Genomic DNA, 25,123 nt, shown 5'->3' with positions numbered 1-25,123 from the left:
TTACTTCCGATTTCTGATTTGACTAGGTTACTATACCTCGATTATAAAGGTTTCACGTGTAAAAGAGTTGTTACACTCCCACAACCGTTTCATCTTTAGAGGTTTCTTCTTCGTTTTAGATTCCTAGAAACTAAGGCAGATAACTTTTAGTGTTATTCCACAATTCATCCTCACCTAATACCTCTTAGATGGAAATCACAAGGAATGGGCATTTCTCTGATTCTGTCCATGTGAAGTTTGAGGCCTTAATGTGAACGCCGTTTATTGTGCGAAATAGACTACTGTGTCACTTTAAGAGACATTGTCTCTTTAGATAAGTTTATGTATTTCCTCGTCTAATGTAGGAGTTAATAAACCGTTATTGAATAATCCTAGACGGCAACAATCTAAGTGGTTAACAGACGAGCGTTATATATTAAGAAGCAGATGTACAATATGTATATCCCAAGGGGAATAAGTTATCCACATATTGTCAATTTTGAGTAACATGAATGACTAATTTCTTCGGGTACCTTTAGTATACACTTCTCATAGGCATCTATACCTTTTAGCAACACCGGTCCCCCTTCCAATTTTGTTGAGAATATAAAGAGTAATTAGGGATTATCGAACAATGGTTATCCAAAAGTACATTCGATTGTATGTCACGGTTAAATGTGTCCATTTACTTCAGCTTCCCTGATAGTCGTTTCAGTATCTGCATAAATAAGATAAACACATTTTAGTGGTAACAACAATTACATGTACAAGTATGCTTTCCTATTATCGGCAGCTGCACCGCTTGTTACCAGGATAGATCCCAGGAAAATAAGGTTCTTACTTTGTACATGGACGTAATGAGTATATGTCATCTTCAACTATTAGAATTATGCTTCTTCTACACTCTGGAGAACTTTCGAAGAATTTTCAAATTCACCTCATATCAAGAATATTTGATAAAGGATTGCCTGACGAGAAGTACCAGTTAGGTCGGCCGAAATACCTTCATGAGTATTTGACGCTACATTAGCACCGAGTAAATGGACAGAAATTATGACAGTTACAGAGAGATGTAATATACAAATTTATCTACTACTAGCTATATTTCAACAGTTATAAGTTCATTCCAGAGGTTTTCTTTATCTGTAAGGTATTTGAAAAACACATGAATATGCGTTATTCGGCGTTTTCCGATAGATACAGGTCTTCTAATCGTAAACATACTACCAAGTTAAACTGGCTCGCAAACGTCTCAGAGACTAAGGATACTTCAAACGTGAAATGACCGCTTTGGGGCGGCTCAAGGTCGCTGAGTGGAAAAGCGGTAATTCTGTACCTTTGCACCAATGTTATGTCTTTTTAACGGGCTGTTATTGACCAGTTGTTTTCTTCACATTGATCACTTAATGTTGCAAGCCCTTCCAGGTCATAGCAATTCAGTATATCATACTTGGTGATTTTCTGATGGATGACCAAAGTAAACCTCAGCTTGAAGACGGGACCGGGGAACAACATCAGTCAGATACTTTCGAAATAGATGAAGTTGATTTGCCTAACGTGAACGATGAAGAAATATACCTTGAACACTGCCGAATCAAATGTATCAGTAAACTAAGTCGGTTCCCAAATGTTCGCTCATTATGTCTTCGAAACAACTTACTGAAAAAGTTGGAAAACTTCGAGCCTATCTCTCAAACCCTTGAAGATCTGGACGTTTATGATAATCAGATCACTAAGGTAAACTTTTCAACCAAATGTGAATGACCATTTTTGTCCCGGTGTATATCGTAACAGTGTGATAGGTCTACCATATACGGCATATAAGTGCTTTAGAATTACTGTCGACTTGTTGGTTAGCAACATATTGGTACCCATTAGTTTATCCATGGGACTGGTCTTCTTACGCGCTGGTTACACAAACGTCTTAACTTACGGTGACAGTGGTTAGCCTAGCATTACCAAATAAGTAATATGTCAGCAGTTCTGATACGACTGAACTAGTTAGACCTTCTCAAAGTAACATGTTTCACCTTGTTATCATTGAGGTAGCTGAATTAACATTGTAACTGGGACTCATTGTCGTTACCCATCCAAGTAATATTAGACAAATATATTTCAATCTGTATTAGAATAGCTTTCTAGGAATCGAAATATGTAGTTTCTCAAAATAAAGGCTGTCATACTGACAACTTAAGTTTTAACAACAGTATCTTGCCTACTAGGAACAACCAGCACCTCTACCAGTAATGAGTATGTTGATTAAATGCTTGATTGAAAGACATGTTATATCCCTAAACAACGTAGGACCTGACTCATATATATCGTCGCAAGTCACCACACTGCAAATCAACGGGATGAAAACTTGGGAGTCGGGATGACATCACTGATAGTGGGGGACTAAATATATAAAATATAGTAAGGAAGAAAGAGACAATAGGAGAAAAAAATGAAAAGTTTGGAATATTATCTAGACTCAGGATTTAGAGGTTAAATAATGAGAGCAGTTACGGTACTGTGACTAATTTCAACTCATTCCAGTCGGGATCTCCAACTATAGATCACATTATTCCTGATCCTAATGGGGAAGTCTGTACTTGACCCTACAATCGATGGACTCATGTTCCATTCGTCTTCCTGAAACGACAATGTGTGATTAGTCTGAGACATTTTTCTAAGACTGTAGATTGTAAGCATGTGTACATTATACCTATTTCCAAACCCTTGATTATTCATTCAACCTTTACTTGCCGGTGTTAAGATTACGTTATTCATCTTTGGGCATCCTTAAATCCCTTGAGTCATTTATATAAATATTCAGGTATGGTAAAGTTAGGTGCATAATGCACTCATCGACTAGGTCTCGTAAACATTTAACAAATAGGTTGCTTGGAGCATTTTACGTATCCTTGGCCGCTGCGCACATTGATACGAGGTGAGTTAAAGTCGAGGCTGATCATGTCAAACTTCAAGTGGTTAAACAAAACAAATTTATTGACTGGCAAGGTCTACAAGACAATAAAAATTAAGGGTTAATTATCGGGTGGTGTAAATGTTTCGTTGTTTATGACGAATGTATTCAACATACTCGTTCTTTTTCCACCAGTGTCCTCAGTATTATCATAACCATCATGCTTACTATTATTTGATTGCCTTCACCCTCACTGTTATGACCTTGGATGTCTGACTTTTCGATCACACGATTTATCTACCAATCCGAATACGACTTATACGAATCTTCACACTAGGCCAACCAATGACGTTCAACCGGTGTGGGCAGTTTAGCGTCCTTATTGGTCCTATGTCCTACGAGCCCTTCCACTTGAGTCCAGAACAAGATACCAGCTTCCGAATCAGAGCAGATCGTTTATTTCAGGCATACTTGGTTTATATAACAATCACACAGACCGCAACGTACCATAAAATAGGAAATAATATTTGTACACAAATAAGCCCAAAAAGTGGCTGTGAATGTGGGAGGCAGTAGTTAATAAACTGAACATAACTTAAGAACCGTAAATCGTACAATAATAAGTTATAGGTCAAAATAAAGCTTATCATAAAAGGAATATAAATATACATAGTGTAATTGTTGAGTAGTTATACAATAAGAATATTTATAGAATATTAGTCCATGAATAGTCCTTGGAATTTACCTGTAATTTAATCTTCACCGGATATAACACTCACCATTATGTTTACAAAGTTTGTCATCATAAACGAATAAAATGAACTCAGACTTAATTGCGATTTTATTTACTTATTTAAACACATAAACATTGGTACAAGGAGGCACCAAGTAGATATGCGCCACATAAATCATTCGATTTGTGTGAGGGTTGTGATACTGCCTGGGTGCCCAAACCGAAGCAGGTGGTTTTCTCAGGGGGCCACACCCCGAGCCTTTGACCTATAGGTCTGACCCACAAGGCAGTGGAGCATCGTGAGGAGATGCAGTCCCATGGTAGCCGGTGACCAACGATTGGTTCATACGCCATTTGTTCCCGCAGGATACTGGAACCCATGTGCTTCATTGGTTTGAAATCCGGTTAAAGCGCCGGACATTTGCTTTTCGTCCTCCCAATTTCGTAAACAACACCCCCACCACGAGAAGGCAGTGGGTAGGACTTCCCTGGCAGGAGCTGTATACACGTGGCCGTGTGAGTGCATCCCGAGAGGGAGGGCGGGCCCACCCACTCTCGGCCATACCAGGGCATTTGGGGGCTAATCGCGATTTAAACTGTTGCAAGTCAAATATATATTCCATAATACAATCATGTAAGGCTACTATAAGCCTTACTATGAAGATTCTTGTAACGCTTCTATGTATCTTATTTTCAGATTGAAAATTTAGAGTGCCTCACAAAACTGACTAATCTTGATTTGAGCTTTAATCGGATAAGACGTATCGAAAACTTGGAGAATCTAAGTAATCTCCGGAAACTGTATTTCGTAAACAATCATATCTCAAAAATAGAGAATCTGAGCAACTTGCAAGACCTAGAATTGTTGGAACTTGGTTCAAACAAAATAGGGAAGTTAGAAAATTTGGATGGATTGAAAAAATTGACTGAACTTTATTGTGGTAAAAACAAAATACCAACAATGGAAAACTTGGATAACTTGACTAATCTAACCATTCTTAGCATTCAGGTGAGTATATTTTCTCATATTACATACGCCAAGATATATTTTGGACTTGAGGTATAGCTTATACAAACTTTAGAAACAAACAATTTTGCTGGTAGGCGCGAAATAGATAAAGTCACAAATACAAATGAAACTGAAGACTTTTAAACAGGTTAGTAAAAATGCAGCAAATCTAGGGTCCGAAAGTGAGGTATTATTGCTGATATAGTAAGGTATTTTCCATAGATAAACAGAACCCCTAGAAATCTGGCCCGTTGTTGTTAAACTCATGTCGGTTGTAGTCGCCACTAATGGAAGATCTGTCCAGCCTTCGTGAGATAGTACAAATTAAGAGACAGCCACCCTAAATAGTACCGTCCGACTTGATCATTGCAAATGTAAGAGTAATAGCTTTCACTCGAAATTAAACAATTTGTCTGATTTTTCCAAAACATGATTAATGGTAGCTGTATGGTTAAGTCCACTTTTAAGGAAACCCTTATCACAACACAAGCAAACAATAGTCGAGCATCCATGAGTATAAGACAATTCAGGTTATGTATACTAAACTTGTAATTCTCAAACTTGTTCTAGTTGACTGAAGGCAAAGCTTCAGTTACTACAAAATAATGTCACAAGGAAGCAGTATTACAAGATTCACTAAGTATCCCTTTAATTGTTATGATTGTCAAACTCGACTAACGTTTTTTGTCTTCATCTTCCATTTAATTAATTATATAGGGTAACAGACTCACCAAAATAGATGGATTAACCAGTCTTGTTAATCTGGAGCAACTATATCTGAGCGAGAACGGGATAACAGAAATTGAAGGCCTTGAAACATTATCAAAGTTACAAATTTTAGACCTGGCGTACAACTTCATATCACAGATTCAAAACATGTCGAATTTGGAAAATCTAGAAGAATTTTGGTGCAATGACAATAAGATATCCGATTGGGAGCAGCTAGAAAAGTTAAGTGTATTAAAAAAGCTGCGAACTTTGTATATGGAGCGTAATCCAATCTATTTTCTAAGCACAGATCGTACAAAACATGATTCTAATTACCGACGAAAAATACTGTTAGCTCTACCGAATCTTCAACAACTGGATGCAAATCTTACAGGGGTTGGGATCTGATTACATCTTTGCTGTAATTGATTTCCCAATTTTTCCTGCGGCTTCAGATCTATTGTTTTTAAGCTTTGCAGGAAATTGTGACTGAATTTAATGTACTTTTTATACATGTATCTGTGTTATATATTAAGATCTTAAAATATGCAACTTACCAAACCAACGTGCTAATAAATTTCCTACTTAGCGATGATTAAAAACACAACAGTCTCTTAGTGTCTACATTTATTCGTCTTTAAAGCAATGTATGCCGTTAAAAGAATGTATGGGTCGTGGCCAGATTCAAACAGAATCCACTCACGGTGAAGATACTTTACTGAAACTTGACGTTCAATGATGAGTGCACTATGCACAACTGATGCAGAGCAATGACGCGCGAAAATCCTTAGTCGAACCCTATATATGTATACCAAGTGACCATCTTGAAAGCAGTAAGAATACATCTAGTTTGTTGTGCTTATTGGCGCACTACAAAGAGGGCATCGTTGGGCTACTAATAAAAAATGATGTAATTAGATTTTAACCATAGTAAAGTAATAAGTACCGTTGTTTCGACAAACATTCACCTTTGTAAACATGAACCGTACGGAACAAGTTTATTTAGCCAAAGTGGGAATTCGATATAATCATTTATTTTGTAAGCAGTATTTTTGCCAATTCCAAAGACATTTAATTTATTGCAAGTATCCTAAACTGATGTAATATCACTACTTGGAGTCATTTAGTCACAAAAACTACTGTACTAATTTATTATTTGAAAGATATTTTTCGTATAACAAATTTCTGCATAAATATGGATATTATTCATAAGCATATGTATAATTGATTTAAGCAATGTTTTATTATCAATTATTGACACAAACTATGCAACTTGCGACAACTTAATGAGCATGGTAGAAAATGTGCAACGATTATGTGTCGTCAATTATATCTAAGAAGTCTGGAAAACCTAATCCACGTATCGCGAATAGTTCAGCTCGCTTCTTGGCTAGTTCTTTGCGCGAGGCTGTCTGTTCTTGCTGGAGCTTATAAATCTCTTCTTCTGAAACTCTTTCTAGCTTCTCGTCGATGTTTATTTCCGGATTCTGTAAAGGAGGGAGAAAAATGCACTTCCTTAACAAATGTGCAAATGAATTCCTGTCTGTTGGGCAAATCGTTTGAGTTCTTAACTTGGGCAACTGGGTTGTACTCGTAGCCCTCACTTAAATTGCAGCTTGGAACATACTACATAAGAGTTCACTTTGTCAGTAACGCTCACCTTGCTGATAGTTTAATAGTAATTGGCTTTGTGCCACTGTCACATATAAACAAAGTGGGTAAGATAAAATGAAATATTTCATTCAGAATGTTAAGCAGATCGGGATCCAAGCAGGCTTTTAACATCCGAGTTGAAACTATTAACCACTGATCTAGACCACAAAACAATTTATTTAACCAAGGCACTAACATGGACCAGTCTTGGAGTATGCGTCACTAATAACAGCATGTAACTGTTCTTACCTATGTTTATGTTCAGGTGACTGGACATTCCTGCGACATTTTAAGTTAACCAAACTATTACATGGCTTCATCAAAAGTTACACAAATGCGTGGGAGATCGACCTATGGAAAGTTCTACTTGCACAAATCAATGGCAGATGTTACTGTGGTTCTTTGTTTTGAGTGATTATGATAAGTTTCAACAAACATCTTTTGGTACCGCATAGATTATTATTATTAACAAACAGACCAGTAGAAACTGTTGAATGAGATTCGGATGAGCATTACTTTTTATACCTATTAATTTAGGCTTATTCCAACAAAAAGTTACTATTACCAAATTAAGATTTTCGTTTATGCGGAGTAAGTTGGGAAATAGTGTTTTTGATCAGCTCTGGCTAGTGGTTATCACTGAATTTATCAGAAAGTCCATCTGAACTAGGAATGCGATTACAGGACGACGAACATCTGTTTATATTCTTAACTATCTAATTATTTGTACACTTCTTATTACGTAATTTCGACAATGTTTTCTGATTATTATTTCAAAGTTGACTTATCTAAGTTGAACCTTATTATGTCGAACTAATATATATATATATATATATATATATATATATATATATATATATATAATTAAAAAGTTTACTATCTTACCAGTTCCCCGATAATTGTAATATTTTCACCTCTAATTAAAAGTATTCCCTGGGGAACGTCACAGAATTTTTCGCCACATGAATACGTTCCACAGCATTATGAAGGACGACGTTGCCTACCGATATATAAATTGGATATGATATCTTACCGAACTGGTCAATTATTCGAAGAAATCCAATAAACACACGACCTCCTCGTTCAATAATCGCCATTTTTTCTACAAAAGATCGTTGGGTCACCAATCACAACGAACTTCCAATATCCTGAATTAGACTAGCAGCTCCTGGATAGTTATTTTCAGACGACGGCATCTCAAAATAAAGTGAATAAATGAAATAGTAATCGGAAGTAAATTAGTGAATTGTGTTACGTTGTGCGACGGTTAGTAGAGAATAAAAAATACCAATAGAGTCACACAGGAGTTTGTATATTATAGTGTACCTGCTTCTCAGGACAAACTGACTATGTATCTCCATTGGGTCATTTAGAGGAAAGATTGAGTGAAATACTTCCTGAAATTGTCTAATTATAACTAGGCGCTATATTAACCTATAAGTTATACAGATAACACTGAAATATTAGTGATGTGGCAAGTTAGCCATCATTATGAACGAAGATATCCAAAAAATTAAAATACAGAAGAGCTATACCACTGAGCCAATAGTATAAGTGTAAACAAACTCAGCGTAACGAGGAGTCTATCGAAACAGGGTTGAGAATTACTAATGGGAGTAAGAGTATTCATCATGAACTGATATCAGTTATGATGCGAGAATCTAAACTCCAAATTAAGTCCCAGCAGTATAATATATCATTTTAAAAAATCTTTACTGTCTCTTGGTAGACTTTGTCGCGATGGACCAACCAGTTTATACTGGCTGGAACAATCGTTCTTTAAGATCCTAACATGCCAAGCAGATCGGCTGAGGGACAGCAAGACTAAAAGTAGCAAATCTAATGTCCGAGGGCGAAGTCGTACTGCTGACCGTAGAGGTGTAACGGCAGTAAGTTGTTTCCCTCAGACAACCAGCGTGATGGCGGTGCTACTTTCCCACAAAGGAAGAGTTGGGTTAGAAAAGGTCAATCATAAAGATGTATACCTCGTCTTATCTCACGAATATCCGTCTCCGTCTCAACGAGTACGGAGCTAGAACAAAATTACTCACAAAATGGTCGTGTGTGACCGGCCTTAAACAGTTGTCCCTTGGGCACTGCGGTCACGCTCTCAGGTCACTGAGACCACCTCTAATCCAAGTTCCTTTTCAGATACCTTGAGAAGAGCCCTTCCACGGTGTGAGCAACCGGGAAGTGATAACCACCCTCATATCTCTAACAGGACTCAAGATCACCGTATTCATAGTCAATTTCCCTCCTCAATTCCTACTATTCCTCCTATCTCGACTATCAACTATAAACTTCCTCCTCAGATGTCACCATGGCCAACGATTCTATTGCGCGAAGTACCGTCCTAAGTCTACTGAAACCTCGCTCAAAACCACACATTAAAGTCTTCAACGTACGTACTTTATGTCAAATCGGCCAGCAGGTCTCCTCAGCTAAGATCGTAGAATCTCGTATGATTGATGTATGTTGTGTCTCCGGAACACACATACAGGATCCTAGTGTGGTCACACACATAACTTCACCTAGTTAAAACAGGGAGCCAACGGGATACACCCTCCGTTTATCTGGCGACTCGACGGAAAGTCCTCGTGGACTGGTGAGTGTAGGTATAGTACTAGGTATGAGGGCAGAAGAAATACTTCTAGAATGGATCAATGTTAACAGTCGCCTATGTGCTGTTCGGACGAACGGCTCCGTAAGAACTCGGAAGGATAGGTATATACGTCAATGCCTTTGCGTCATTTCTGCCAACGCCCAAAATGATTGCAGCCCGGGTGAAGTGAAAGATGAATTTTACAGAAAGCTTTCTGAATTCCTTCAAAAGCTAAACGCTCAGACATAGTACTCGTCTCAGGTGCGTATCTTGGTAGTCTGGTTCAGTTTCTTACGATCACTAATTTTAAGCATAATGAGAGACCCCTGCACCAAACCGATGGTAGACTTAAATAGACCATATTGCCATCAGTCATCGGTAAAAGACCGCCGCTCTTTCTGGAATACATGTTGAGAAACTGACCGTGCCCTAATAAGAGCATGCATTAGCTTGAGCCTCACTGGACGCAGAAAAGCCACATTAAAAGGACCCGTTATGATTGAATTGAGTACCCCGACCGTTGTTGCTACCTTGACGTGGTGGTTGGGCTTGCCTATCGTGATGAAGCAACCGAGCTATACTAGCTGGAACAACCGTTCCTCAAGGTCCTACCATGTCAGACAGGTCGGTTGAAGAGCGGTAAGACTAAAAGCAACAAACCCAAGGTCCGAAGGCGAAGTCGTACTGTTGACTGTACAGAAGTGTGACAGCAGTAAGGTGTTTCCTTCAGACAACCAGCATGACAGCGATGCTGTCTTCCCACAAGGAGGGGTGGGGTTAGCAAAGGTCGACCCTAAAATGCACACCTCACCTTACCTCACGGATTTCCGTCTCCGGCGGTAAGGCCCTTTGAAGAACGGAGCTAACACGTCAAAAACCTCCCACGAAAAGGCCGTGCGCGACCGGCCTCAAGCAGTTGTCCCTTGGGGACTGCGGTCACGCTCTCAGGTCACTGAGACCACCTCTAATCCAATTTCCTTTTCAGGTACCTCCAGAAGAACCCTTCCTCGGTGTGGGCAACCGGGAAGTGATAACCGCCCTCATACCTCTAACAGCACTCGAGACCACTGTATTCATAATCAACCTTCCTCTTCAATTCCTATTATTCCTCCTACATCGACTTTCCACTCTAAACTTCCTCTTTCGGCTTCCTCCTCAAGTGTCACCATAGCCAACGATTCTGTCCAGCCTTCGTGAGATAGTACAAATTAAGAGACAGCCACCCTAAATAGTACCGTCCGACTTGATCATTGCAAATGTAAGAGTAATAGCTTTCACTCGAAATTAAACAATTTGTCTGATTTTTCCAAAACATGATTAATGGTAGCTGTATGGTTAAGTCCACTTTTAAGGAAACCCTTATCACAACACAAGCAAACAATAGTCGAGCATCCATGAGTATAAGACAATTCAGGTTATGTATACTAAACTTGTAATTCTCAAACTTGTTCTAGTTGACTGAAGGCAAAGCTTCAGTTACTACAAAATAATGTCACAAGGAAGCAGTATTACAAGATTCACTAAGTATCCCTTTAATTGTTATGATTGTCAAACTCGACTAACGTTTTTTGTCTTCATCTTCCATTTAATTAATTATATAGGGTAACAGACTCACCAAAATAGATGGATTAACCAGTCTTGTTAATCTGGAGCAACTATATCTGAGCGAGAACGGGATAACAGAAATTGAAGGCCTTGAAACATTATCAAAGTTACAAATTTTAGACCTGGCGTACAACTTCATATCACAGATTCAAAACATGTCGAATTTGGAAAATCTAGAAGAATTTTGGTGCAATGACAATAAGATATCCGATTGGGAGCAGCTAGAAAAGTTAAGTGTATTAAAAAAGCTGCGAACTTTGTATATGGAGCGTAATCCAATCTATTTTCTAAGCACAGATCGTACAAAACATGATTCTAATTACCGACGAAAAATACTGTTAGCTCTACCGAATCTTCAACAACTGGATGCAAATCTTACAGGGGTTGGGATCTGATTACATCTTTGCTGTAATTGATTTCCCAATTTTTTCCTGCGGCTTCAGATCTATTGTTTTTAAGCTTTGCAGGAAATTGTGACTGAATTTAATGTACTTTTTATACATGTATCTGTGTTATATATTAAGATCTTAAAATATGCAACTTACCAAACCAACGTGCTAATAAATTTCCTACTTAGCGATGATTAAAAACACAACAGTCTCTTAGTGTCTACATTTATTCGTCTTTAAAGCAATGTATGCCGTTAAAAGAATGTATGGGTCGTGGCCAGATTCAAACAGAATCCACTCACGGTGAAGATACTTTACTGAAACTTGACGTTCAATGATGAGTGCACTATGCACAACTGATGCAGAGCAATGACGCGCGAAAATCCTTAGTCGAACCCTATATATGTATACCAAGTGACCATCTTGAAAGCAGTAAGAATACATCTAGTTTGTTGTGCTTATTGGCGCACTACAAAGAGGGCATCGTTGGGCTACTAATAAAAAATGATGTAATTAGATTTTAACCATAGTAAAGTAATAAGTACCGTTGTTTCGACAAACATTCACCTTTGTAAACATGAACCGTACGGAACAAGTTTATTTAGCCAAAGTGGGAATTCGATATAATCATTTATTTTGTAAGCAGTATTTTTGCCAATTCCAAAGACATTTAATTTATTGCAAGTATCCTAAACTGATGTAATATCACTACTTGGAGTCATTTAGTCACAAAAACTACTGTACTAATTTATTATTTGAAAGATATTTTTTCGTATAACAAATTTCTGCATAAATATGGATATTATTCATAAGCATATGTATAATTGATTTAAGCAATGTTTTATTATCAATTATTGACACAAACTATGCAACTTGCGACAACTTAATGAGCATGGTAGAAAATGTGCAACGATTATGTGTCGTCAATTATATCTAAGAAGTCTGGAAAACCTAATCCACGTATCGCGAATAGTTCAGCTCGCTTCTTGGCTAGTTCTTTGCGCGAGGCTGTCTGTTCTTGCTGGAGCTTATAAATCTCTTCTTCTGAAACTCTTTCTAGCTTCTCGTCGATGTTTATTTCCGGATTCTGTAAAGGAGGGAGAAAAATGCACTTCCTTAACAAATGTGCAAATGAATTCCTGTCTGTTGGGCAAATCGTTTGAGTTCTTAACTTGGGCAACTGGGTTGTACTCGTAGCCCTCACTTAAATTGCAGCTTGGAACATACTACATAAGAGTTCACTTTGTCAGTAACGCTCACCTTGCTGATAGTTTAATAGTAATTGGCTTTGTGCCACTGTCACATATAAACAAAGTGGGTAAGATAAAATGAAATATTTCATTCAGAATGTTAAGCAGATCGGGATCCAAGCAGGCTTTTAACATCCGAGTTGAAACTATTAACCACTGATCTAGACCACAAAACAATTTATTTAACCAAGGCACTAACATGGACCAGTCTTGGAGTATGCGTCACTAATAACAGCATGTAACTGTTCTTACCTATGTTTATGTTCAGGTGACTGGACATTCCTGCGACATTTTAAGTTAACCAAACTATTACATGGCTTCATCAAAAGTTACACAAATGCGTGGGAGATCGACCTATGGAAAGTTCTACTTGCACAAATCAATGGCAGATGTTACTGTGGTTCTTTGTTTTGAGTGATTATGATAAGTTTCAACAAACATCTTTTGGTACCGCATAGATTATTATTATTAACAAACAGACCAGTAGAAACTGTTGAATGAGATTCGGATGAGCATTACTTTTTATACCTATTAATTTAGGCTTATTCCAACAAAAAGTTACTATTACCAAATTAAGATTTTCGTTTATGCGGAGTAAGTTGGGAAATAGTGTTTTTGATCAGCTCTGGCTAGTGGTTATCACTGAATTTATCAGAAAGTCCATCTGAACTAGGAATGCGATTACAGGACGACGAACATCTGTTTATATTCTTAACTATCTAATTATTTGTACACTTCTTATTACGTAATTTCGACAATGTTTTCTGATTATTATTTCAAAGTTGACTTATCTAAGTTGAACCTTATTATGTCGAACTAATATATATATATATATATATATATATATATATATATATATATATATATATATATATATATATATATATATATAATTAAAAAGTTTACTATCTTACCAGTTCCCCGATAATTGTAATATTTTCACCTCTAATTAAAAGTATTCCCTGGGGAACGTCACAGAATTTTTTCGCCACATGAATACGTTCCACAGCATTATGAAGGACGACGTTGCCTACCGATATATAAATTGGATATGATATCTTACCGAACTGGTCAATTATTCGAAGAAATCCAATAAACACACGACCTCCTCGTACAATAATCGCCATTTTTTCTACAAAAGATCGTTGGGCCACCAATCACAACGAACTTCCAATATCCTGAATTAGACTAGCAGCTCCTGGATAGTTATTTTCAGACGACGGCATCTCAAAATAAAGTGAATAAATGAAATAGTAATCGGAAGTAAATTAGTGAATTGTGTTACGTTGTGCGACGGTTAGTAGAGAATAAAAAAAATACCAATAGAGTCACACATGAGTTTGTATATTATAGTGTACCTGCTTCTCAGGACAAACTGACTATGTATCTCCATTGGGTCATTTAGAGGAAAGATTGAGTGAAATACTTCCTGAAATTGTCTAATTATAACTAGGCGCTATATTAACCTATAAGTTATACAGATAACACTGAAATATTAGTGATGTGGCAAGTTAGCCATCATTATGAACGAAGATATCCAAAAAATTAAAATACAGAAGAGCTATACCACTGAGCCAATAGTATAAGTGTAAACAAACTCAGCGTAACGAGGAGTCTATCGAAACAGGGTTGAGAATTACTAATGGGAGTAAGAGTATTCATCATGAACTGATATCAGTTATGATGCGAGAATCTAAACTCCAAATTAAAAGTCCCAGCAGTATAATATATCATTTAAAAAAATCTTTACTGTCTCTTGGTAGACTGTCGCGATGGTCCAACCAGTTTATACTGGCTGGAACAATCGTTCTTTAAGATCCTAACATGCCAAGCAGATCGGCTGAGGGACAGCAAGACTAAAAGTAGCAAATCTAATGTCCGAGGGCGAAGTCGTACTGCTGACCGTAGAGGTGTAACGGCAGTAAGTTGTTTCCCTCAGACAACCAGCGTGATGGCGGTGCTACTTTCCCACAAAGGAAGAGTTGGGTTAGAAAAGGTCAATCATAAAGATGTATACCTCGTCTTATCTCACGAATATCCGTCTCCGTCTCAACGAGTACGGAGCTAGAACAAAAATTACTCACAAAATGGTCGTGTGTGACCGGCCTTAAACAGTTGTCCCTTGGGCACTGCGGTCACGCTCTCAGGTCACTGAGACCACCTCTAATCCAAGTTCCTTTTCAGATACCTTGAGAAGAGCCCTTCCACGGTGTGAGCAACCGGGAAGTGATAACCACCCTCATATCTCTAACAGGACTCAAGATCACCGTATTCATAGTCAATTTCCCTCCTCAATTCCTACTATTCCTCCTATCTCGACTATCAACTATAAACTTCCTCCTCAGATGTCACCATGGCCAACGATTCTATTGCGCGAAGTACCGTCCTAAGTCTACTGAAACCTCGCTCAAAACCACACATTAAAGTCTTCAACGTACGTACTTTATGTCAAATCGGCCAGCAGGTCTCCTCAGCTAAGATCGTAGAATCTCGTATGATTGATGTATGTTGTGTCTCCGGAACACACATACAGGATCCTAGTGTGGTCACACACATAACTTCACCTAGTTAAAACAGGGAGCCAACGGGATACACCCTCCGTTTATCTGGCGACTCGACGGAAAGTCCTCGTGGACTGGTGAGTGTAGGTATAGTACTAGGTATGAGGGCAGAAGAAATACTTCTAGAATGGATCAATGTTAACAGTCGCCTATGTGCTGTTCGGACGAACGGCTCCGTAAGAACTCGGAAGGATAGGTATATACGTCAATGCCTTTGCGTCATTTCTGCCAACGCCCAAAATGATTGCAGCCCGGGTGAAGTGAAAGATGAATTTTACAGAAAGCTTTCTGAATTCCTTCAAAAGCTAAACGCTCAGACATAGTACTCGTCTCAGGTGCGTATCTTGGTAGTCTGGTTCAGTTTCTTACGATCACTAATTTTAAGCATAATGAGAGACCCCTGCACCAAACCGATGGTAGACTTAAATAGACCATATTGCCATCAGTCATCGGTAAAAGACCGCCGCTCTTTCTGGAATACATGTTGAGAAACTGACCGTGCCCTAATAAGAGCATGCATTAGCTTGAGCCTCACTGGACGCAGAAAAGCCACATTAAAAGGACCCGTTATGATTGAATTGAGTACCCCGACCGTTGTTGCTACCTTGACGTGGTGGTTGGGCTTGCCTATCGTGATGAAGCAACCGAGCTATACTAGCTGGAACAACCGTTCCTCAAGGTCCTACCATGTCAGACAGGTCGGTTGAAGAGCGGTAAGACTAAAAGCAACAAACCCAAGGTCCGAAGGCGAAGTCGTACTGTTGACTGTACAGAAGTGTGACAGCAGTAAGGTGTTTCCTTCAGACAACCAGCATGACAGCGATGCTGTCTTCCCACAAGGAGGGGTGGGGTTAGCAAAGGTCGACCCTAAAAATGCACACCTCACCTTACCTCACGGATTTCCGTCTCCGGCGGTAAGGCCCTTTGAAGAACGGAGCTAACACGTCAAAAACCTCCCACGAAAAGGCCGTGCGCGACCGGCCTCAAGCAGTTGTCCCTTGGGGACTGCGGTCACGCTCTCAGGTCACTGAGACCACCTCTAATCAATTTCCTTTTCAGGTACCTCCAGAAGAACCCTTCCTCGGTGTGGGCAACCGGGAAGTGATAACCGCCCTCATACCTCTAACAGCACTCGAGACCACTGTATTCATAATCAACCTTCCTCTTCAATTCCTATTATTCCTCCTACATCGACTTTCCACTCTAAACTTCCTCTTTCGGCTTCCTCCTCAAGTGTCACCATAGCCAACGATTCTAGTGCTCAAAACCCTGTCCCAGGTCTACTGAAACCTCGCTCCAAACTACACATTGGAGCCTTCAACGTACGCACTCTATGTCAAATCGGTCAGCAGGCTTCCTTGGCTAAAACCCTAGAGTCTCTTTCCATTGATGTATGCTGTGTCTCCGAAACACGCATACAGGATTCCAGTGTGGTCATTCACTCGACCTCACCTCGGCAAAACGTACAGCCAACGAGATACACCCTCCGTGTATCTGGTGACCCGATGGCCAGTTCTCGTGGACTGGCAGGTGTAGGCATAGCACTAAGCATGAGGGAGGAACAAGCACTGCTAGAGTGGATCCCCGTCAACAGTCGTCTATGTGCTGTTCGGTTAAACGGCTCCGTAAGAACTCGGAAGGATAGGGATACACATCGTTGCCTTTTCGTCGTTTCTGCCTACGCTCCCACTGACTGCAGCTCAGATTATGTGAAAGATGAATTTTACAGAAAGCTTTCTGAACTTCTTCAGAAAGCTAAACGTTCAGACATAGTACTCATAGGGGGTGACTTTAATGCTCAGATAGGTAGCTTAAACCAAACAGAAAGGCATTTAGGTGGATATTTTAGCATTCCAGCACAGCGAACAGATAATGGTGACCGTCTGCTGCAACTGTGCTCAAACAATCGCTTATTTTTAGCAAACACAAATTTTAAGCATAAGAAGAGACATCGTCTAACATGGCGACCCCCTACACTAAACCAACGATGGACTCAAATAGACCATATTGCCATCAGTCATCGTTGGAGAGGGTCGGTAGAAGATTGTCGCTCATTCTGGAGTACCTGCTTGGACTCCGACCACACCCTAATACGGGCACGCATCTGCTTGCGCCTCACTGGACGCAAAAAAGCCTCAGTAAAAAGAACAATTAGAACTGATTTGAGTAGCGAGAAAACCAAAAGTAGGTTCCAGGAACAACTGAGGTCACACTTAAATAGTTCTGAAAACGAGGCTGACCCAGATGTTGCTTGGAAAGCTATACAAACAGCCCTGGAAACAGCAGTGACATCTATTAGTGATTTAAACCACAGGGTCACAAAGAACCAATGGATTTCCTCAAGGTCTATTGCACTGATGGATTCTCGTAAACTCATCCCATCAGGCTCTGAACACGATGAAGAGCGACAACAAATCAGATCTAGGTTAAGCAAAAGTCTAAGAAACGACCGTGAGCAGTGGTGGGCAACGAAAGCAAAAGGAGTGGAAAAGCCGGCGGCTGTAGGTAACACAAGACAGCTCTACAGACTAATAAAAGAAACTGGAATTAATAAGTCAAGTGTAAGTGAGACGATTTTGGAAAAGACGACACACACATCTGCTCTCAGTCCAGACGTTTAGAACGATGAGCGGAACATTTCAGCTGGCCTTCAGCTACCCTACAACTACGCACCATTGCCATACAGTGTGAATAGAACATTGAAGTAGGTCCCTCGACGCTAGCTGAAGTTCAGAAAACTATAGATAATCTGAAACGAGGAAGGGCAGCTGGTCCAGATTGATTGGCTCCAAAGGTCTTTAAGGATGGTGGTCCAGTTTTAGCGATTAGGTCGACTAATATTTTAGCTAAAATCTGGGAGTTAGACGTTATCCCATCTAACTGGTCACAATCACTTATCGTCCCAATATATAAGAAAGGGTCAAAATCATCTTGTGACAACCACAGAGGGATTAGTTTAACTAATATAATATCTAAAATACTAGCCTCAATAATTATCGGATGCCTAACAAAGACTCGTGAACTGCAAACACGAGAGACTCAAGCTGGCTTCAGACCTGGTCGTGGCTGCATCGACCACATATTCACCATTCGTCAGATTCTAGAACACAGGCATACTTATCGGCGTCCGACAATGGTGGTCTTTCTCGACTTAAAAGCAGCATTTGACTCGGTAGACCGCGAGATTCTGTGGCAGTGTCTGTCATTGAAAGGCGTACCACAGAAGTACATAAACCTTGTGAAGGCTCTTTACTCGAACACTACTAGTCAAGTCAGAGCTTATGGCGAACTGTCACCTACTTTTGCAACCTCAAGTGGTGTCCGTCAAGACTGTCCACTTTCCCCATTTTTGTTTAACTTCATCATAGATCTACTGATGGAAATAACTTTCTCGTCGACTGAGTTCTCGGGTATTGATCTCCTTCCAGGAGGTCCACTTATCGATTTAGAATACGCAGATGACATAGTCCTGTTTGGTGAAGACGCTGATAAAATGCAGTCTTTTGGTAGCACTGAGCAACGATACCAGGATGTTTGGAATGCGGTCCTCCCCCTCTAAATCCAAGTTGTTGCTTCAGGACTGGTCTGCGTCAACACCTGAACTAAGGATAGGGAGTGAGATGGTCGAACGCATTGACAACTCCACTCATCTTGGAAGTCTGGTCAGCCCTAATGGGTTGGTGTCTGATGAAATCTATGCGCGGATTCAGAAAGCTCGTCTGGCCTTTACCAACTTACATCACCCATGGCGAAGGTGGGATATCCATCTATCAATTAAAGGACGAGTCTACTGCGCAGCAGTTCGTTCTGTTTTACTTTACGGCTGCGAAACATGGCCATTAAGAGTCGAAGATATTTGTAAGCTACTAGTATTTGACTACAGATGCCTTAGAAATATTGCTCGCATCTACTGGGATCAACGGGTAAGTAATAGTGAGGTAAGACGTAGGCTATTAGGAAGTGATGGTAAATCAGTTGATGAGATTGTGAATCTTCACCAGTTGGGATGGTCAAGTCGCGTGTTCCGTATGTCTGAACACCGATTACCACGACGTGCAATGCTGACAAGTGTTAGAGACGGTTGGAAGAAAGTTAGGGCGGCCAAACCAAAACGTGGCATCAGTCCACAAAGACACTAACTTTTAGTTGGAGCCATGTTGGTAGATGCAGACTACTTAGTTGGGGTCCGCGTGACTTTCGTAACCAATGGTTAGAGACTCTTGGTGACATGGCTCAGAATCGATCACAATGGCGTCGGTGTATACACTCCCTGTCTTCCCTTAAACTAAGAGATTAAAATCACTTCATATCTTTCCTTCTACGAACCAATTCTTTCTTCTTGTACTATATCTCTGTATGCAATCTTTCTCTTATATATTACCACCTTTGACCTAACCACTGCTGTGAATCCGGTGTTCATCTTGTTGTGCTGATGCGGTATGGCAACCTGGACCGATGCACATATGTGCCTGGTCTTACGTTGTAGCTGACTGACTGACTGACTGAATTGAGTGACGAAAAAACCAAAAGTAGGTTCTAGGAATAACTGAGGTCACACTTAGATAGTTCTGAAAACGAGGTTGACCCAGATGTTGCTTGGAAAGCTATACAAACAGCCCTGGAAACAGCAGTGACATCCGTTAGTGATTTAAACCCAAGGTTCACGAAAAACCAATGGATTTCTTCCAAGTCTAGAGCACTGATGGATTCTCGTAAACTCATCCCATCAGGCTCTGAACACGACGAAGAGCGAAGACAAATCAGATCTATGTTAAGCAAAAGTCTAAGGAACGAGCGTGGGCAACGAAAGCAAAAGAGATGGAAAAGGCGGAGGCTGTAAGTAACGCAAGACAGCTCTACAGACTAATAAAAGAAACTAGAACTAATAAGTCAAGTGTGAGACATTTTCGGAAAAAGACGAAATTCTTATCTGCTCTCAGTCCAGACGTTCAGAACTATGAGTGGAACACTTTAAGGGGTAGTTAAGCTAGTCTTCAGCTACTCTACAGCCACACCATTTCCAAACACCCTGAATGGGACATTGAAGTAGGCAACCCGATACTAATACTACTTGCGCCTGTTACTCCTCACGAAGGAGCATAGGCCGCTCACGCGCATTCTCCATCCATCCCTGTCCTGGGAAATCCTTTCCAGATCCTTCCAGTCATTATTCATCCTTTTCATATCTGCTTCGATTTCCCGACGTAATGTGTTCTTTGGCCTTCCTCTTTTCAGCTTCCCTTCAGGATTCCAAGTTAGGAATTGCCTCGTGCTGCAGTTTGATGATTTGCGTAATGTATGTCCTATCCATTTCCATCGTCTTTTCCCAATTTCTTTTTCAGCTGGAAGCTGGTTTGTTCTCTCCCAGAGAAGGCTGTTGCTGATGGTGTCCGGCCAATGGATGTTGAGTATCTTGCGTAGACAGCTATTTATAAATACTTGTACCTTCTTAATGATGGTTGTTGTAGTTCTCCAAGTTTCAGTTCCGTACAGTAGAACCGCCTAGACGTTGGTATTGAAGATTCTGACTTTGATATTGGTTGAAAGTTGTTTTGAGTTCCTTATTTTGTCCAATTGTAGGAATGCTGACCTTGCTTTGCCAATCCTCGCCTTTACGTCTGCATCTGAACCTCCCTGTTCATCGATGATGCTTCCCATGTATGTGAAGGATTCTACATCTTCCAGAGCTTCGCCATCAAGAGTGATTGGATTGCTGTTCTCCATGTTATATTTGAGGACCTTGGTTTTTCCCTTGTGTATGTTGAGGCCTACTGATGTAGAGACTGCTGCTACACTGGCTGTCTTTATCTGCATTTGTTCATGTGTATGCGATAGGAGGGCTAGGTCACCTGCTAATTCCAAAGCGTCTAGTTGGTTTTGAGCTGTTCATTGTATGCCATGTCTTCCCTCAGATGTCGAGGTCTTCATAATCCAGTCGGCCACCAGAAGAAAGAGGAAGGGAGAGAGTAAAACGTTTTGTCTGACTCCGGAACTCGATACTAATTGAAGTTTAAAAAGACATAGCTAATCTGAAACGATAAAGAGAAGCTGGTTCAAATGGATTAACTGCAGAGGTTTCTAAGGATGGTGGTCCAGTTTTAGCGATTAGGTCGACTAATATTTTAGCTAAAATCTGGGAGTTAGACGTTATCCCATCTAACTGGTCACAATCACTTATCGTCCCAATATATAAGAAAGGGTCAAAATCATCTTGTGACAACCACAGAGGGATTAGTTTAACTAATATAATATCTAAAATACTAGCCTCAATAATTATCGGATGCCTAACAAAGACTCGTGAACTGCAAACACGAGAGACTCAAGCTGGCTTCAGACCTGGTCGTGGCTGCATCGACCACATATTCACCATTCGTCAGATTCTAGAACACAGGCATACTTATCGGCGTCCGACAATGGTGGTCTTTCTCGACTTAAAAGCAGCATTTGACTCGGTAGACCGCGAGATTCTGTGGCAGTGTCTGTCATTGAAAGGCGTACCACAGAAGTACATAAACCTTGTGAAGGCTCTTTACTCGAACACTACTAGTCAAGTCAGAGCTTATGGCGAACTGTCACCTACTTTTGCAACCTCAAGTGGTGTCCGTCAAGACTGTCCACTTTCCCCATTTTTGTTTAACTTCATCATAGATCTACTGATGGAAATAACTTTCTCGTCGACTGAGTTCTCGGGTATTGATCTCCTTCCAGGAGGTCCACTTATCGATTTAGAATACGCAGATGACATAGTCCTGTTTGGTGAAGACGCTGATAAAATGCAGTCTTTTGGTAGCACTGAGCAACGATACCAGGATGTTTGGAATGCGGTCCTCCCCCTCTAAATCCAAGTTGTTGCTTCAGGACTGGTCTGCGTCAACACCTGAACTAAGGATAGGGAGTGAGATGGTCGAACGCATTGACAACTCCACTCATCTTGGAAGTCTGGTCAGCCCTAATGGGTTGGTGTCTGATGAAATCTATGCGCGGATTCAGAAAGCTCGTCTGGCCTTTACCAACTTACATCACCCATGGCGAAGGTGGGATATCCATCTATCAATTAAAGGACGAGTCTACTGCGCAGCAGTTCGTTCTGTTTTACTTTACGGCTGCGAAACATGGCCATTAAGAGTCGAAGATATTTGTAAGCTACTAGTATTTGACTACAGATGCCTTAGAAATATTGCTCGCATCTACTGGGATCAACGGGTAAGTAATAGTGAGGTAAGACGTAGGCTATTAGGAAGTGATGATAAATCAGTTGATGAGATTGTGAATCTTCACCAGTTGGGATGGTCAAGTCGCGTGTTCCGTATGTCTGAACACCGATTACCACGACGTGCAATGCTGACAAGTGTTAGAGACGGTTGGAAGAAAGTTAGGGGCGGCCAAACCAAAACGTGGCATCAGTCCACAAAGACACTAACTTTTAGTTGGAGCCATGTTGGTAGATGCAGACTACTTGGTTGAGGTCCGCGTGACTATCGTAACCAATGGTTGGAGACTCTGGGTGAAATGTCTCGTAATCGATCACAATGGCGTATGTGTATATACTCTTTATCTTCCTTTGAACTATGAGATTAAAATCACTTTATATCTTTCTTTCTGCGAACTAACTCTTTCATCTTGTACTATGTCCTAATATGCAATCTTTCTTTTATATATTACTACCATTGAATTAACTACTATGAATTTGGTATCCATCTTTTTGTGCTAATGAGGTATGGCATCTTGGACTAGTGCATATATGCACCTGGTTCTACGTTGTAGCTGACTGACTTGATAGGCTTAACATGGCTATTTCTCAAGGTCGCTTGGCTGCAAGAGTCGGTTTTACAGACCTTACCTGTATACTCACTATGTACTGTTTACACAGACTACATAATCGAGTTGTTAAAGATTATATCATATACAATTTAATGTGTTTTCTGTATATTTATTCGCTGTGTTAAGGAGAATCAGGACAGCTAACAAGCCAAGTATGACTGTTATTTACGGATAAACCACTATCCACAGAACTTACTTCCGATTATTTTTGAGCTATCGAGTGGTTTTTAATTGATCTTTCTCCTGTCCATAAGAACGGCTGTTTATCGAAAGATGAATACTGCAGAGGATATTTATGAAGCATAAGATAGGAACGGGGTCAATATTAGGGCCGTATGCACAAAACATGGCCTTGAACACGTAGCCACAAAATAGGCCAAGTATTACATGGTTCAGTAGTTTTCTACAGCTAGGCTCTTATTTTTTACAGAATTATAAATCAACAAGTTTTCATGAGGGGGTGTGAGATCAAGCCCACTATTAAACTGGGTAGTCGAAATGTATTCTTGGTAGCTAAGAGATATTAGATCTTGTGATCATCCCAGAAACAGTGAGACTATAATTTATGGACGACCTTTTAGCGACGCTGAAGTAGCTTGAGGGAAGAACTTCGAATTCTCATTTATAGTTGATGGTTAGGGCTTAAAATTAGATTTAGGGTTTTCATCACGAACTGACATCAGCATTAATGCCTAAACTCTATTTAGCCAAATGTATGAGCGAATTCCGCGCCAAATTCGTGAATCGTTATCTTATATCTGGTTGGTGCGTCCATAAATTAGTCTCGCCCTGGAAACTAAGCGATTAAAGGAAAACTTTGTTAATAATAGAAGTGAACGAGGAGCAAGAATATGAATAGTCCACCTTGGTGCCCACAGGACTGAAGCAATCGTCCTACCTACTTTTGAAACAATCAGGGGACAACTTCGCAAAATACGAGCTGGGAAGGGTAAATAAATCTGTGCTCCAAATACTTCTTGGATAAAACTTAAAGTCATTCCCTAATTTTAGCTTGTGAAACAAATCAACTGATGATCATATGTTCATCATTTCATATATATAGAGTGGTATGGTCAGACGACCGTAGATATAGCGATATAGGAATATGTACTTAATGAAATATGGCGTGAGCCAAATCTCAATAAAATCAATTGAGATAGCTTACATTTACAGTTCAGACTGATGACCGATTGAATTTAAGTTATACACTCAGTTATAACACCACCAGCTTATGTACCTCACCATTTGAAGTAGTGTCGGTTTAATATTCATTGCCTAAATAGATAATATACCGTTTGGTGGGTAAGATTATTAAGGGTCAATTATATAGTAGATAAGTAGTCTCATACATACACATACATACACACACAAAAAGTTGCATTGATGCTATCCAAACAAGCACAAAGTGAACTTGTAGGATGGAAATCTCATGAGCCGTGGGTCAGTTTCAGTTTGGAAAAGACAAAAGGCTTGATGGTCCGTGTTAGTCCTGGCAACGGTGGTCTCTCAGCTGATTCAACCTCCTCTTGAAAGAGTCGACGGATGGAGCTTCAACCACGTGCTGAGGTAATGAGTTCCACTCCTTGATGATTCGCTGGGAGTCGATGGCGAGCTGACAAGTAATTTATTCTGGGCTTGTGAACCTTCTCGGAGTGTCCCCGCAAATCTTTTGCTTTGGAAGATAAGAAAAATGAGGACATATCAGGTGCAAATTTATCACTAAGCATTTTGGAAACTGTGCTCAAGTCGCCTCCAGTTCTACAATATGACAACGGGAATAGGTTTAGCTTGGCCAGTCGAACATCATACGGAAGCTTCGCTATTCCGGGAACCAGCTTAGCTGCTGTTCTCTGAATCTTTTCCAAAAGCTCACTGTCTTTTTTTAAGCCGTGGCTAGCTGCTTGT

At 40.0% G+C, this 25,123-nt stretch overlaps 2 protein-coding genes across 6 annotated transcripts; one reads left to right on the top strand and one right to left on the bottom strand.

Moving 5' to 3' along the window:
- Positions 1–999: 999 nt before the first annotated feature.
- Positions 1,000–11,824, top strand: PPP1R7_1 (Protein phosphatase 1 regulatory subunit 7). 2 transcript variants are annotated; one of them, XM_051211684.1, is made up of 3 exons: positions 1,000–1,716; positions 4,318–4,629; positions 11,194–11,824. In XM_051211684.1, the coding sequence occupies exons 1-3, from the start codon at positions 1,444–1,446 to the stop codon at positions 11,590–11,592; spliced, it is 984 nt and encodes a 327-aa protein (XP_051071773.1). In that variant the 5' UTR covers positions 1,000–1,443; the 3' UTR covers positions 11,593–11,824. The 2 variants fall into 2 exon arrangements, with proteins under 2 accessions (XP_051071773.1, XP_051071774.1); XM_051211685.1 differs by lacking the exons at positions 4,318–4,629; positions 11,194–11,824 and adding an exon at positions 5,347–5,939.
- On the bottom strand, positions 6,377–24,470 carry LSM1_1 (SM protein). 4 transcript variants are annotated; one of them, XM_035730803.2, is made up of 4 exons: positions 14,005–16,994; positions 13,900–13,968; positions 13,751–13,866; positions 6,377–6,824 (listed from the first exon to the last, which is right to left on the bottom strand). In XM_035730803.2, exons 1-4 carry the CDS (start codon positions 14,060–14,062, stop codon positions 6,651–6,653), a joined length of 417 nt encoding a protein of 138 aa, XP_035585579.1. In that variant the 5' UTR covers positions 14,063–16,994; the 3' UTR covers positions 6,377–6,650. The 4 variants fall into 4 exon arrangements, with proteins under 4 accessions (XP_035585579.1, XP_051071770.1, XP_051071772.1 ...); XM_051211683.1 differs by lacking the exon at positions 6,377–6,824 and adding exons at positions 12,411–12,673; positions 23,415–23,582 and having other exon boundaries at positions 13,751–13,968; positions 14,005–14,062; XM_051211682.1 differs by adding an exon at positions 24,384–24,470 and having other exon boundaries at positions 13,751–14,062.
- Between the last annotated feature and the right edge of the window lie 653 nt (positions 24,471–25,123).

The sequence above is a fragment of the Schistosoma haematobium genome, chromosome ZW (assembly GCF_000699445.3).
Source record: "Schistosoma haematobium chromosome ZW, whole genome shotgun sequence".
Classification (NCBI taxonomy): domain Eukaryota; kingdom Metazoa; phylum Platyhelminthes; class Trematoda; order Strigeidida; family Schistosomatidae; genus Schistosoma; species Schistosoma haematobium.
This window is presented reverse-complemented; position numbering and strand designations above follow the sequence as displayed.

Coding starts and splice junctions, on each gene's coding strand:
- PPP1R7_1 (XM_051211684.1), top strand. CDS start 1,444: ATGGATGACCAAAGTAAACCTCAGCTTGAAGACGGGACCGGGGAACAA. Junction 1,717..4,317: donor ATGATAATCAGATCACTAAG/GTAAACTTTTCA, acceptor TCTTATTTTCAG/ATTGAAAATTTAGAGTGCCT. Junction 4,630..11,193: donor TAACCATTCTTAGCATTCAG/GTGAGTATATTT, acceptor TTAATTATATAG/GGTAACAGACTCACCAAAAT.
- LSM1_1 (XM_051211683.1), bottom strand. CDS start 14,062: ATGCCGTCGTCTGAAAATAACTATCCAGGAGCTGCTAGTCTAATTCAG. Junction 13,969..14,004: donor TCTAATTCAGGATATTGGAA/GTTCGTTGTGAT, acceptor GATCTTTTGTAG/AAAAAATGGCGATTATTGTA. Junction 12,674..13,750: donor TTACAATTATCGGGGAACTG/GTAAGATAGTAA, acceptor CCTCCTTTACAG/AATCCGGAAATAAACATCGA.